Source organism: Barbus barbus, assembly GCF_936440315.1.
Source record: "Barbus barbus genome assembly, chromosome: 25".
In the NCBI taxonomy this organism is placed as follows: domain Eukaryota; kingdom Metazoa; phylum Chordata; class Actinopteri; order Cypriniformes; family Cyprinidae; genus Barbus; species Barbus barbus.
The window spans coordinates 7,599,974-7,615,808 of NC_136753.1; the positions used below are offsets into that span (position 1 = coordinate 7,599,974).

The window sequence follows — 15,835 nt, forward strand, 5'->3', positions numbered from 1 at the left end:
GGGCAATCTTAGTCACTTCAAAATCTCTTTACCCCCCACTAACACCTGCTTCAGAGTTTATATCACAAGCCATGTCGATCTTGATCACAAGCCATCTTGATAACATTTATTGATAGCAAGGAAGGGAAAATGTGATTGACAAGAAAGTTATCTTCGCACGTGAGATTGCATTGAATTTGGTGATGTCATTCCAGGCATGAATGAGACGCGTGAGAGGAGGCTGTCGGAAAAGACTTTGGGGGAGATCCCTCAAACTTAAAATCAATGACTGCGGCTTAAACACAACTTCACGCTGGTCTGAACACTCCTGACAGCCGGACACTCAAACGCTCAATCTATATTCTGTGTGTGCGAGATCTGTCATCTTTCTAAAAGCCGACAATGAACATAGAAAGTTGAATTCCAAAATGGTTGCAGAGGTTGTTGTTGCACTGTTGGCTGTTGTCATGTCCCCCCAGTGCCTGTAGTTGTGCTGTAAGAAGCCTCGCATCCGATGACTAAACCAACACCCCCTTCTCCTTGTGTACGGCTAGTTTTATTTCAATAATCGACAAAGATATGCTAGTAGGATTCGTATAAAATTATATCCACGCGTTAAAAAACTACATCTGCTAGCGTAAAGCGTGAAGGTAGAGGCGGAAAATCCCCGTTGAAAGTAGCAGCCGTCGACCGTATGAAACGATCCGCGTAGCTTCTTTAGCACAGGCCGCAGCAATCGGGGACTGAGCGGCTGCCGGGAAGCAACGGACTCAAGCAAAGGCGGAAGCCCGCTTATCACGCACTGCAAGGCGGGCGCCTCGTTACTCGACTCGGGGGATTCGGGAGGTTTCACAGGCCAACGGTAACTACGAATTGCGCAGAAATAAAGGAATACTTGCCGTCAAAATATGTATCTGATATTTGTTTTTCTTGCAATATTATTACAACTTAAACCCGTGAAACTAATCTAAATTTACCTGATAAATAATTCCCCAAACTTACAAATATCTCCGGTCGTGGACAACGCGTATTTTTTTTGACCGGTATTTTGCTTATTATTGGTCCCGAGTCTCTCTCGCGCTTAAATGAATATTCCGACGACAGTTACAAAGTTTCAAAATGCGTTCGAAATATTTGAACGGCGCAACAAAGAAATAGATTCTGCCGCGCTGATTTTGGCCGTATCTTCCGTAAAAAGAATTAAATTGTTACTTCAGGCGCTACACCCAACTTGCTCAATCCTTGCCTCAAAAGTAACTGATAGTGCTGCCCAAGTACATGATAGAGTAGTAGGCGGGTTGTCCACCGTCCCCTTGCGTTTTCAAAGTTGCTTTGCATGTCAAACGTATTGTACTCTGCCCAAACGCTTTTATGAGCCATCGTTTTCTGATTTAGTGCTTCACCTGCTAAAAGCTCTGCTCACACTAGCTGTTTTTCTCATGTGTCATTGATTGCTTAAAACAGGGGCTACTTTTCCTGCTTCCTGTCACTTTAATATTTAATGGGTTGAGCTGTTTGTGCTGAACAGCCTACACACTGCATGCTTTGATGAGTGCTTTGAAACGCAGAGTTCAGATTTGTTCGATGTTAGAGGTGACTGCAACATATATATCGAAAGCTACTTTAAATTCAATGTGACGTGACCTGCAGATAAGCAAGCTTGTCTTTATATCTATGCTTTTATTATAGTTGTTTGAATGTTTCATTATTGATACATAACCTTTGTAGTTTCGTATACATTGGTTCTTATACACCATGAAGGAGCACAATAATAATGGAAGTGCTGAGAGCTTTGATTTCTGTGCTCTACAAATGTCAACTATCATTAAGTGTTTGCAGGCTATACAGTTTAGGGCAGCTGCAGGGTCAACGGTAGCTGTATACAATTGAGATTAATAAAACGAATATTACAGGAAAGGCTGGAACACACTACAAAAATAAAATACTAAGCATCACACACTTGCCGATTTTGTAAATGTTACAGGGAAGACCACTGAGGATCACCCTTTACCAAAGAACACAACAATCTCACTAAAAAAGTGCCTCATTGATAGGAGATGCATGATAAATCAAAAGAGTATGTGTTGTAAAATCATCTCAAAATATCAAACATGTTTGATATATGCCAACTTGATAAAATTATAGTCTGAAACTGAGTCCGTACCGTTATAGACTATGCAATTTGCTGGGAAATCTGTCAACGCCGACTGTCCAATATATGCAAATTGGGGCAAAAAATTAGGGCAGAAGTTGTGCACTGTATTCTAACCCATTTTATACCAGGAATAAAGTGAACACAATAGATTCCTTTTTAAAAAAAATATATATTTTTTTAATTCATACATAACATTGACAGTAAATGTAAGGCACATTTTCAGTTTTGAGTAAAAAACATGAATGTGTCTTATCAAACGGTTGTTGTTCCTGCACTCCAAAAGAAGCAGAATTGACTTCACATTTTTGTCTCATTCACGTACCGTTTTTTCATCAGCTGATGTTCCGGGGAGTTCCAGCCCTGGGATGTATGAAGGCAAACACATCCACTACTCGGAGGTGGACCACAAGCCTCTGTGTTCATATAGCCCAAAGCTTTGCAAGCAACGCCGGCTCAACGGTTATGCTTTCTGCATCCGTCATGTGCTTGAGGACCGGACCGCTCCTTTCAGGCAGTGCGAATATGTAGCCAAGTACAATAGCCAGCGCTGCACCAATCCCATACCCAAGGCTCATGACCGAAAGTAGGTTTTTTTGATTAACAAATGTTCAAAGAAAAGAATGTGCATGTTTAAAGAATACTGAAAAAAGAACCTGTTTGTCTTTTAGGTATTGTAATAGTCACCTTCAGGTTATGGGTGTCCTTCCCAAGAAGGAGCGAAAGAAGAAACAAGATACAATAGAGTCTTTGGCCCTCAACATTACTGTTCCATCCCTGGCTCTGAAGACCCACAACGGCCTTGAGCTTTTACCTCCATCCCCACCACCCTCCCTAGCTTGTCTACTCCCCTCAGATCCCTTCGCCTTTTGCAGGGGGGGAAATTTTTTTAAATCAAGTGGCACATTCCTGAAGAAGCCCCAAGAAAGCCAATCTATGAACCACAAGCAGAAACAGCAAGATCACAGTGTGGATCCAGCCTTCCCAAACCATCTCAGAACCTCTTCTCTTTTATCTTCAACTCTTCCACGTCCTTGCCTCACTCCTCCCCAGACTGGAAGAACCACACAAACACCCAAAGTTCCCTCCTCCCCTCTCGCTGAAATCTCACAATCCCCCGCAGTTCGTTCAGGTTTGTTATTCAAAACCTCATCAACTCTTCAGGGCTCAATAGAATTGGCTCCAGCTGATAACAAAATTAAACTGGACTTTAATCATGCATTTGACAAAAAGGTTGTCCCTGCAGCTTCAGGGATGGCACCAAGCCGTGATGACATACATAGATGTTTATTAAAAATGCACTCAGTTGCCATGCAACAACAAGCTCCATGTTTGCAGAAGTTCCATCTATTGGTGGACCAATACAGGGGGAGGTACCAAGACCTAAACCCACATTTAGGTAGGTAATTGTGACCTGAGATTTTAAAATTTATTTGAGTTTTAGTTTGATTTCATGACAGACACAACTTGTGTTCTAGGGTTTGACTGGTCAGAAGACAGTGAAGAGGAAGATGGAGACGTGGGGAAACTAATGTCATATCAGTGCCAGAGACTACAAGAGAAGCACTTTGGGGAAAGGTACAGTCATCCATTAGTCTGACAATCATCCATCTACCAAACACAAAGATTGCTAAACTGCAGCTTGCTTTACTCCATGGCTTCTTTCTCATATAATAGAATAATCTAATCTCAAATCAGTAATTATGTCCTCCTTTCTCACAAATGGGACAAACATTGAATAGACCTTCAATAAAGGCTTAAATTGCTTCACTAATCATTAAAGGTAATGTTTTTTTCTTTTTGACCCCCTCCCATCGTCCACAACAGTATTCCAGAAATTCAGTTTTCCAGAAGTTTCAACAGCTGAATGTTCTTCAGGATTCTCACTAATTTGAACCATTGAATTTGTATTGCTTTTTTCAGTTGCTCATGATTTACTGCATAACGATTGAAGCTACACTATGTAACTTGAAACTTGCTTCATTATAAATTACAGATGGAGTTTTAAGGTTTTATGAATTTTTTGGTTGTTTTAGCTAATTTGAATGCTTGTTTTGTCTTATTTTACATCATTTTAAGTCATCAGGTTGTGGTGTATGTTTGTTTCTTCAATTCAGGAAAAACCTTTCTTGATTTGTGACATATATAATCTAAATATGATAACCAACAAACTTGTTTTTTGTTTTCATATTTCTGGCAATGCATGAATGCTTACACTGTGAACCAACAGAGGATTGCAACCCACAGTTTGAAAAGTGCTGATGTAGAGAATTCTCTTTCCCGTCTCATAGTGCCAGCAGTTCCCGTGCTGAGCGTTTGGCAGGCTTCTGCTCATACCTGAGACAAAAACACATGCACCTTTGCAGAGAGCAGAGGGGCTTCAGGAGAGAGAGGAGATCCCAGCATGCCCTCCGTAAAGCCCTGCTGCAGGCAGCAAGAGAGGAACCTCACCACACTGCACAGCTTTTTCAGGAACAATATAAAAAGACCTCCACGCCCTCCAGGTAAAACTGCACATGTGCATTAAGGGGATAAATAAACAATACATCGATATGATCTTTCTTGACTTGTCATTGTTTATCTCATTACACAAGATACTGATGAGCTCTCATCAGACGAGTGATCATCTCATAAGCAACTTGATTATTTTCAGTATTTATTATTTATATTTTTCTAAATGATTAAAAACCTAAAATGTATTTTTAGTTGTAGATTTCCCAATTGAGAGACAGGATTAGCAGTTTTCAAAGAGTAAAATTAATTATTCATATTTTGGTTTCTTTTGTGAGTTAATAAAAATGCAACAGGCTGTGTAAGATATCACGTATCATCTTAATATAGATATGTTAGGTGTAGGCCTCTGAATCTTATGAAATCGTAATTGTATTGCGAAAATATTTTAACGGCTTATCAAAAGAGAAACGATGTCAGATCATGTCATAACGAAATGTCTGATTTACACTCCTAATGTGCATGACACAGCATTCAGTACTTGACTCAAATGATTTAGTTTTCTACTTTGTAAGATTTATGTTGCAGTGGTTGTTTTCTTGCATGTTTTGACTCCACAGCACTGCAGTACCATTGGCTGGAGATGACTCAGGGTTGTGTTCGGCTGTCGTGAAAGGTGAAGACTGCAGAAATTCAGCCTTACCGTTCATCAGGCACTGCTTTCAGCGTATCCTCTCAAAGTTCTTATTCTTTGAATTAGTCGGAACTAAACTCAAATGTACCCGTAAAAGTAATAGCAAACCGCTTTCATTTCAGAACAATTTGTCCTGTGACTTTTCAACAAACCATCTGCTTTGGTGATTGACTAAAGTTTTACGATTGTCTGTGTTCCCTGTGTTGTGTCCTTAATAGCACTCTGTAGATATCCTTCAGAACCGTTCTCAGCAGCTGTTCTCAAGCTGCACCGCTCGCTTTGCAGATGGAGCTCAGTGTTCCATCCCTGTCTTTGACATCACGCACCAGACGCCACTTTGTGATGAGCATGCCAAGAAAATGGTGAGAAACAGAAGACTATTTTATTGCGTAAAAACTTTTGCTAGTAACTAGTGCTGTCAAACGATTAATCACAATTAAGCGCAATCCAAAAATTTTTGTTTACATAATATATGTATGTGTACTGTGTATATTTATTATGTGTATATATAAATACAAACACATGGATGTATATATTTATGAAAAATGTTATGTTTATGTTAAATATATTTATATATAATATAAAATATAAGAATATAGCTGCAAGCAGCAATTACGGGGCCAAGCACATCAGCGGCAAAATGAGGAGCTAAGCATAGCATGGAGCACCAGACCAACTGCAGAAATGAGTAATTGAAGCCATTTAGGATTGTTTTAGTCAAAATGGCTGAAAAATCATAAATAAACCTCTAGTAATATGATTTATTGGCTTATCACGTTTGACCAACAGGTGGCACCGTTATCAAATCGATGTGGTGTGTCCTGTGTGAGGTGACAGTGGCACACACAAAGTTTGGTGTCAATATGCCAAAGCAAGTGTCATTTTGGTATCATGCCTCAAATTTGTTGTTGTGGTATGGGTATGTGAAAACTGTTTTGTCTATCAACACAAAATCCATAACTTTTTGTCAGCATGGTCTGAAGATGGTATGATTTGATTTTGGTGAAAATCGGACCAACGGTCTAGGAGGAGTTCGAAAAAGTAGGTTTTTAAAGTAAATCAAAATGGCGGACAGGAAGTTTGGCTGACTACGGCAACATTGGTATCACTGTTCTCAGCATGAATAAAGGAATCTATTAATGCCAGTTTCATTACAATAGGCAAAATTCACAGAAAGCTATTAGCATTTATTTGAAATTTCATTATATCTTTTGACCACAAAGTGGCACTGTCTCAACGTTTTGCGTACTTTCCGGTCATGGTCTCAATGGAAAGTTTCATAATGGTACACCAATACATTCGTAAAGATTTTTTTTTTTATCATAATACCCTATTATAGTCAATTGCAATTTCATGTTTTGTTCAATTATAGCGCCACCAAGAGGCACAATCCCACCAAATTTTTTACATGTCCTTAGAGTGTGCACCAAATTTGGTGAAAATATCTTATTTTGTTTTGGAGTTATAGACATATTTGTGTGTAGGTAGATGAAAAATGACTGTTGACTTTGTTTGCATTTTTGTACCACTTACTATCAAAATAGTATATAGCTGGCAAGGATTCAGGAGTCTAAAAAGGTGACTCCCGTGAAAATAAATCAACCCCATCCAAAATTATAAGCATTTGAATCTTTGATTTTACCACTAGGTGGCGCTGCCTCAACTTCTCAGGCTTCTTCAGGGCATCGTGCTGATGACCCATACCAAAGACTATAGAATACCCAAGACATGTCACTCGTATAGTTTTGAATGGGGAAAAATGCAACGCTTAATATGGCTGCTCAAACGCAGGAAGCCGAAATGAACTACTGCATGAAAGAGCCAATCGCTTATCTGTAAAGTCAGCGCGTCACTGCAGCTGCAGGTAGAAGTCCCGGTTGCTATAGAAACAGTCAGCGCTCTGAGACGCGCGCTCAGGACTGCGCATGCGCACTGGCTGATCTAGCCTGAGAAATAAGCTTTTTTACGCTACTTGAGCAAAAGAAACAACATTTCTGACACAGTTGTTGTCCAATTTCATTGGTGATTTCAAATATGAAATTTAATCTTAAACTTAGTGAACAGTTTTGGAGAATTTGATGTTTCCCATACAAAGTGATAGGAGCTGCATGTTTCAAAGATGGCCGCCGAGTGACATGACTTGTCTTAAAGAGACTTTGCCCATACCAAGTTTCATAACGATACATTAATGCGCTTGTAAAATATAGCATTTTACTACAAAATTCAAAATGGCTGACATGGGAAAACTGGATATGGTTGGACTCGGCATGATGCACCGAATCTAAAGTCTACCATTTTTATGATTTTTGGCCAAACCATTCACAAGTTATAAGCAAAAATAAGCATTTTTCATATCTCCTGACCACTAGGTGGCACAGTGCCGAAACAATGCAGGTAGCCTCAGGTCATGGTTGTTATAACACACACCAAGTTTTGTCTCAATCCGTCAAACCCTTGCGGAGATATAGCCTCAGATACATTTTTGCGTGCTTTTCTGCAAATTCGTTAGTGTTGTATTTGAGAACGCTTGGATGAATCGACTTGAATTCCATAACTTTTTGCCTGCATGGTCTGTAGATGATCTGAGCCAATTTTGGTTAGAATCGGACGAACCGTCTAGGACGAGTTCGACAAAGTAGGTTTTATGAACAATTTAATATAGCGAAAAAACTAAACCTTACGATTTTTTAATTTTAGACTTCATTCGACTCTGCTTGAGCCAAGGATTCAGAGGGAAAAGTAATTTTCATTTTGTGGCCAAAGTTATTAGTGTAACAATTACAATTTTGGACAAGTGGTGGCGCTAGAGAGTTTGAGTTAGAGACTCCAAATTTGCTGTGGTTAGTATTGAGACTGTCCTCTATCAGTGTGCCAAATTTTACAACTTTCCCGCAATCAGTTCTATGGGCTGCCATAGACTTCCACAGCGGAAGAAACGGAAGAATAAGAACGCTAACGGATATAATAGGTGCCTATGCAATGCTTGGCCCCTAAATATAAATATATACATGTAAATATTTTCAAAATATTTACTGTATGTATGTATTTATAATAAATATTGGATTGGATTGGATTCAATTTATTGTCATTGCACATGTAGGTACAAGGCAACGAAATGCAATAGAGAAGAAGAAATACAGCATAACATGAGGAAAGAGAGGAGAAAAAAAAGTGTCCTCGCACTGCGTTCTTGGAAGAGAGTGCAGTGTGAGAACAGACAAAAAACCTCAGCATAAAGCACAGTCAACACAGGAACATAACTTGCATAGTAATCCTAGTTCAGACGAAACAGCCATCCGGCCAGCAGCCATTACAGCGCAAACCCACGGACCCGTTAACACCTGACAGGATGAAGCGACGAAGGCGTGGGATGGGGTTAGGGAGGTGTATGAGTGTGTGTATGTGTAAGTTCGTGTGAGTTCGTATGCCTTGAAATCCGTTTCGCCAGCACTCCAAACCAGTCGACTCAGTTCGCAGGTTGTGATGCGACATAGCAATTGCCATGGAAACGTCCTTGGACAGAGCACAAGCGCCCGACAATAACAAGGTGTTTTTGGGAGGAGGGAATGGAAGAAAGAGCGTCTCCCTGCAGTATTCACCGGAGAGTTGATACCAGAGCGGCCTTGCCAAGCCGTTCTGTTGTGGGAAGCCGGAAAGAGATAAGATTGTTTTGTCTTAGTGCGAACAGCTGTCTTCCAGTTTCACAGCTATTCTCATTGTCCATTCTGATCTCCATGTCCATCAATTTTTCATGACGGGCAGCCGTGAGAGGTTTTGGATAGCCAGTCCCGTCTCCTTAATTTTCTGATAATTTAGGGCAACGCCTAATCCAAATAGCAGAAACCCAGTTATCATTGTTCCGAATATGTCCGAATGTCCTCCACGGAGAGAGCCGCCAGACACACGACCCGCCATCTCTCCCATGCGTCCATCGTGTAGCCAGCAGCAAACGTCCCAGCGGGACATTTCGGTTCTCCAGATCCCGCTTTCCTACTCGAGAAGATGGTGTCAATTGCATTTAGAGACCAGTTGATCAGATCCATAATTTCGGTTTTGTAAATAGTGCAGCGAGAGTCTCTTAAGAAGGACAGGACAATACAAGAGAGCAAGCAGGGAAGTTCAGGAGGGAGGGAGGGAAGAAAAATGCGACCGCCTTCGAACAGAGCCAAACGAGAGATATACACAGTACACATACATATATTATGTAAACAAAAACTTTTATTTTGGATGCGATTAATCCTTTGACAGTACTACTAGTAACTAATTTAACCGTGTGTGCTAATGGTACTTCACAGGACAATTTCCTTCGAGGTGATATCAGCCGGAGAACGTACCACCACCACCAGCAGATTCAGCGGCACAGACCACTGAAGAAAGCCAAGCCTCCAGCACTCACTAAGAAGCATAAGAAGAAAGGAAAGAGAGGAGCACCAAGGCGACCTCAGAAACCCATTCCTCCCGCGCAACCGCAGGGTAACCTGGGAATGCCTTCCGTCTTGTGCCTGCCCACTCAGCCCTCTGGCATAAGGTGAGAGCCAAGTCTGTTTGAATGTGTGTGTCTGTGTGTATCTGTAAGTGTGCACTCATCATCTTCGTGTTTTGTAGGAGTCCTTTAACTCCTGATTTAAGTGCAGATGAATTTCCAGATGACATCACTAATGACATCAGCGACATTCCACATGACCTGGAGTTGAATCAGGAGGATTTCTCAGATGTTCTTCCTCGACTCCCTGATGACCTGCAGGACTTTGATCTTTTTGAAGGTAATATAAAAAAAATTTTAATGGTAAGATTGTTTTTGAAAGAAGGTTACTAAGGCTTCATTTATCTGTTCAACAATACAGTAAAAACAGTAATATTGTGGAATATTATTACAATTTGAAGTACGTTTTCTATTTGACGTTTTGGAAACGTAATTTTTTCATGTGATTTCAAAACTGAATTTTCAGGAGCCATTACTCCAGTCTTTACTGTCACACGATCATTCAGAAATCATAATATGCTGATTTGATGCTCAAGAAATTTCTTATTATCAGTGTTGAAAACAGCTTAATTTTGTGGAAACCAAGAAAGTTTTTTTTTTTCAGGATTTTTGGTAAATGGAAAGTTTTACAGAACAGCATTTATTTGAATTTGAAATAGAAATATTTTGTAGCATTATAAATGTCTTTATTGACACTAATACTACATAATAAACTACATGATCCAAATAAAGTTATTTGCCATATGGTTTGGCTGCAGACAGAATAAATATGATCTCTCTTTCTGTGGGGCTGTAGAAAACCCTGCCATAAAGTAAAATTTTGATGATGGAATTTTAAGAATTTATATCTAATCAGAAAATGTATATTTTTACCTAGCCTTATAATATCTGTTTTCTATGGAGGTCCGTTTCTGCCACTGAATAAAAAATTTAAAATGTAATTGCGACTTTTTACCTCACAATTCTGACTTTTTTTTTTTCATAATTGTGAGATATAAACTCACAATTCTGAGAAATAAAGTCAGAATTGTGTGAAATAAACTTGCAATTGCAAGACACAAAGTCGCAATTCTGAGAAATAAAGTCAGAACTATGAGATATAAACTCACAATTCTGACTTTTTTCTGACTCACAATTCTGAGAACATATCAGTCCCCCCCCCCAAAAAAAGAGCTGGACTTTAAAAAGAAGTCAGAATTCCGAGATATAAACTCGCAATTGTGAGAAATAATATCTTTATAAATCTTTTTTAAATTTTTTTTATTCAGTGGCGGAAACGGGCTTCCATAGTTTTCTGTCTTTTTCGGATAATTTCTATCTACTTACTTTCCTTGCTTCGTATGTCTGTTTACAGTCATTTGGTATTCTATAATTCATGTTTGTTTTGTCATAACAGGCAAGAATAGTGAGCTGTTGCCCACTTCTGAGGAAGCCGAAGAACTAGTTCGCGTTCTGCAGGCCATGGGCTCATACCCAGAATCCCTTGCATGTCTAAGTGGAATGGCTGAGCTTGGTGCTGTAGAAGCTGTAGATTGTCGAAGCATGCCGGGTGGAGTTGTGGATCTACTGAGTGGACGGCTATCTGCTGAGACTCTCTCCAGCCTGGAGCTGGACCCCAGTCTGCTTCCCACCTCTGAAGATGCTTTCCCCCCATCACCTCCATCACCACAACCCCCTCTCACTCCTCCATCCTCTGTGGGGCATCTCACAGACAGTACATACTCACAGAGACAGCCTCATCTTCTAGCCAAGATGGATAACTCCAAAGCAGATCTGAGTGAACTGCCACTTGGAAAGGACGAGGACATCTCTCACGGCTCCTGGGGCGTTCTCGCCCTCCCCCTCAACGATTCCTCACAATTTCACAGCCTTATTGCCTCGGATGGCCTGCTAATGTCCACAGCCCTCTCAACGCCAATGACCCCCGTGCCCTCAGCTCCCTCTCAGCCCAGTTCGGCCCTCTCCGCTTTGCCTCAGACTGTGCCTGTCACTCGCTCCACCCCCTCATCCTTGCCCTCGTCACCAACATCCCAAACCAAGCACCTTCTACCCCCACTGTTTAACCACTGTGGGATTCCAGCAGACTTTCAGCCGCACCATAGTACACCGGCGCCACCTATGGACCAGGCCTGAACTGCAGGCAGAACCAATTTGCTACAGTCACAGTGTTCAGGGAACATGTTGCAGGTCATTTCCACCCCCACAAATGTCAGGGTCATTCTGTTTGTCTTCTCAGTCCTCTGCATCTTTTTCCCTCACCAAGAAAAAACATCAAGCAATAAATTTCCGTGTCGGCTTAAAATAGTTGCTTTTTACGAAAAGCAAACATAGATGGATTTTAGCCATTTAATATCACTTGTATCCTTAAATGCATATTTAATATATTTATAGAGTAGCAGTCTGCACCACTAGTTTTATTGAGTGAAAACGTGTGGTAACTGGTGAAAATGTGGTTCTTGTTTAGAGGTAATGAGAAAGTTTGTCCGTGGCAATCACAAGGGGAAAGGTGTCATGGTTGTATCACTATTTTGTCCCGTGTGATGATTAAAAAGCATATTGTTTTGGCAGATGGTGTTTATGTGCTTTTAGCCGTTAAACTATGGGGTCTTGCTCTAAGTGTAAGTGCCTGCCATAAAAGCTGTGTAACACCTTTATAATCAGTGTATTGCAAATCAACAAAATATACATTGCATTGTCACTGGGTAAAAATCTGTAAATGCACAAAATTTCACTCTTGAAAACATGAAAAGTGGCATTTACTCCCTGTTTTCGACAAGTAATTACCTTCTTATGTTACTGTAAAGTTACTTGAGGGTGTTAAACTTCGAGTCTGAGTGTTCGATGTGCTCCTGTGTAAGGCCTTTAGCTGAAGTGATAGCAGTTGTGGGAAATAAATGGTGTAAAGCTATAGTCAGTTATCTTGTTATGGCTTTTAAAGAGAGTAGTTATGATGCCTTTACCCCCATGTCATGCCAAGTCTACATTTGCATTTTCCCATTTATCTTCTTTGGCAGATGCTTTCTTACCAAAGTGGCTTACAAGAAAGCCTCTTTTTATGTCCACATCAGAAAATATCTATATATCAGTATATCTAACTGACCAATATAATGAAATTGTGTTTGGGCAGTTGAGCTTTTAAAGAGAACAGTGACATGCAAACTTAATTCGATATCTTTATAAAACGGATAATGATATGAAATTGTGGTTTGGTAGACTTGCTGTTGTACCAGATAATGCTGCTTTTACCAACAATAGGCATACTGACAGATATCCTTGCACACCGAGGGTCATCTCATATACCTTTTATACTTATTCACTGAATGTATCAAGTCAACAAAAAAGTTTATTATAACCTATTAAAAAGTTATTGTCCTCTTCTTTGTTCAAGGTATTTTTATGTATTGACATGTTTACTTTTGTTACTTAAGTGCTTGGATGTGGGCGTGTGTGTAGACAATGTGTAAGAGAAATTCTATTTGTTTTATTTGAAATGTGTGAATTAAAACTGCTATGACCACGACTTTGTGTGCACTCATTATTTTCCATGTGCTGTCAATAGCAATTTGCAAGTTTTGTTGCAGAGAAGACACTGATAGCACTTCAAGACTGCAATATCTGTAGTAAGTTATTCTGTAGGCAAACTAAAAAGTACCAGGGACAGAGATGATTCATCACATATAGGGCCTTTGGCTGGCTTTCTAAACTGATTATAATTGCAAACTTGGAGCTGTTAAATTGTAGTATTTTATCAACTGATTTAACAGTGGTCGACGAGAATATTACTTGAAAAAACGGCAGAGGGTGCCAAAGGAATTATAATGCTATCCAGTCTTTTGCTAATGAGAATATTGGTGAAAGTGATTCATCCCAGTGACTCGAATCTTTTGAACCCGTTAACCAAAACATTTTATTTGTTCTGTGCAGATTATATTATATCATAATACATACACAAATGTCTTTTTGTCTGTTTAATGGTTTCCTCAACCAATACGCCAAAATGTGGACCGAAACGAGTCTTCTAACCAATATTAAAATATGCACGTTAATACACTATGAAATTCGAGAAATTACCACAGTTTTACTGAATTCATTTTGTCGACTTTCAGCGTACACAAACGGGATGCCGTGTTAGTTTCATTCACGAACGGAATGTCCTTCATTCAGTTCGTTTCCTAACGAGGTCGTCTTGTTCAGTTCCGTTCCCATTCTCTTTCAGTCAAGTGGTGGTCAAACCAATTAAATGTTCATAATCGAATACTATTTGCTCGTCAAGTTTGAAGTGTAAAGGCTAGCTTTTCAATGTAGCACGAGCCGCTGTTAATTATAACTGATAAATAAATATCATCATCATTATAAATAATATCCAATACACCGGCCTGAGAATCATTCCCCATGATATTTTAGTAATAATGACCTTTTTAGAATCAGAACTAAATGCCGGGATCGCAAATGAATCACTCATTTGATCAAATCGATTCAACAAGTCGATTCAGTTTGATTCATTCGAGCAGTTCACTCAAGCAATTCGCAGTTTCTCAGACTACATAATCATAAAAGTACATATTAAAGGTCTATATGGGGACGCTTTTTTGACCAACAGGGAGGCAGTAGGCTGGAAACCCTCTTCGAACGATTCGTTCAAAACTACGGACTCGTTCACGAACGAAACTCTGCCAATGCAAAAGATTCTGTCTGATAGCAGAGAGCGAAATACAAAACGAGGCATTTTGTGTATCTTCCCACCGCTCGAAATTAATCTGCACATGTAACATGAAACCAGCGTTTAAGGATGACGACGATACTGCCCATAATGACAGTGCGGATGCAAATCTATTGGGCGCGAGGATGCTCCTCCGCGCGAGCCCGGGGCTCTGGCGTTACCTAGCAACGGCCCCCATACTGTACTCCCGCTCCAAGTGCCTGGCAGCCTTCAACTCTGGTGCTGTTTCTATTTCTGTTGTAGCGTTGCAGTCGCCGTCTGCTAAAACATTCATAGCACAGTCCTCTTAGCATGTGGCTCGTGCGGTAATGTTTCAGTTTGAAGCACTACCCAACGCGCCGCAGAGTGATGCTGACAAATGGCGCGTCAAATGATGGGTGACAGACCAGTTAATCATGGACTGCCGTCTCCAGGGACGCGCTGATTGAGTCTGATTTAATGGATGTTATTATGGCCAGTGACATGACAACTGAGGCCTCGTGAACGGACGTCTTTCCCACATAACAATTGTTAAAGCAGGTGCCGAGAAAATGTGATAGTAAGGGCGGTTTCTCTCACGCTTTTGGTAAAGGGAACAAGCAGAGCTGACGAGGGAGGGAGAGGATGGCAGTTGCATAAACTGTCACAGTGATGAGATCTTATCATTAGGCCGTGACACGGTGTAACGCCCCCGTGATTCCGCACGAACAGCTTCTACAAGCGCAAGTAAGTATCAAAGTGGTCCAGCGCACAATGGTGCATCGCACGTGTCTGTTAGCGTTAAGGCCTCTTGACCCGCAGCACCGAGGTAAAGTGGTGGAGCAAACACATTTCACAATGCCTCAGAAAATGGATCGTCCTTTACACCCACACGGTTCTTTCAGTCCAATAACCAAATGCTTTTTAGCTGTTCATCAGCCTCTTCGTTGCTCAACGTGTCTTGTGAGTTGGTAATATTTTGATTAGACCTCTTTTAGAAAACCGAGACCTGTAACCATTTTAATACATTTAATGGGATAGTCCTGTCCCGTACCAAACTACTTTTTTCTTCTGTTGAACAAGAAGATATTTTGAAGAATTTTGCTAACCAAACAGTTTAGGTACCCACTGACATCCATTAGGCTACAAAGACAAAAAAAAAAAAAAAAACAAAACAATAAAAGCTTTTGCGAACTATCTTCTTACTAACCATTGATATTAAAGGGATAGTTCACCCAAAAATGAAAATGTACTCACCCTCAAGTAGTTCCAAACCTGTATGAATGTCTTTGTTCTGCTGGAAACAGTTCACGGAAAGTTTCGTGGGATGTTAAAGGGTTACTCCACCCCAAAAATTCTGTCATTAATGACTCACCCTCATGTCATTCCAAACCCATA

At 40.3% G+C, this 15,835-nt stretch overlaps 1 protein-coding gene across 2 annotated transcripts; it reads left to right on the plus strand.

Moving 5' to 3' along the window:
- The first annotated feature begins 471 nt into the window (after window positions 1-471).
- On the plus strand, window positions 472-13,278 carry LOC306845154 (INO80 complex subunit D-B-like). Of its 2 annotated transcripts, none has more exons than XM_079377785.1 (10): window positions 472-841; window positions 2,471-2,717; window positions 2,803-3,530; window positions 3,610-3,709; window positions 4,423-4,635; window positions 5,203-5,309; window positions 5,505-5,638; window positions 9,572-9,804; window positions 9,882-10,039; window positions 11,156-13,278. In XM_079377785.1, the coding sequence occupies exons 2-10, from the start codon at window positions 2,500-2,502 to the stop codon at window positions 11,890-11,892; spliced, it is 2,628 nt and encodes an 875-aa protein (XP_079233911.1). In that variant the 5' UTR covers window positions 472-841; window positions 2,471-2,499; the 3' UTR covers window positions 11,893-13,278. The 2 variants fall into 2 exon arrangements, with proteins under 2 accessions (XP_079233911.1, XP_079233912.1); XM_079377786.1 differs by having other exon boundaries at window positions 472-523.
- Window positions 13,279-15,835: the final 2,557 nt, after the last annotated feature.

What these genes read in the sequence shown, in the direction of transcription:
- LOC306845154 (XM_079377785.1), top strand. Translation starts at nt 2,500, where the DNA reads ATGTATGAAGGCAAACACATCCACTACTCGGAGGTGGACCACAAGCCT. An exon ending in AGACCTAAACCCACATTTAG is followed by an intron (nt 3,531 to 3,609) that starts GTAGGTAATTGT and finishes CTTGTGTTCTAG; the next exon opens with GGTTTGACTGGTCAGAAGAC. An exon ending in AAGACCTCCACGCCCTCCAG is followed by an intron (nt 4,636 to 5,202) that starts GTAAAACTGCAC and finishes TTGACTCCACAG; the next exon opens with CACTGCAGTACCATTGGCTG.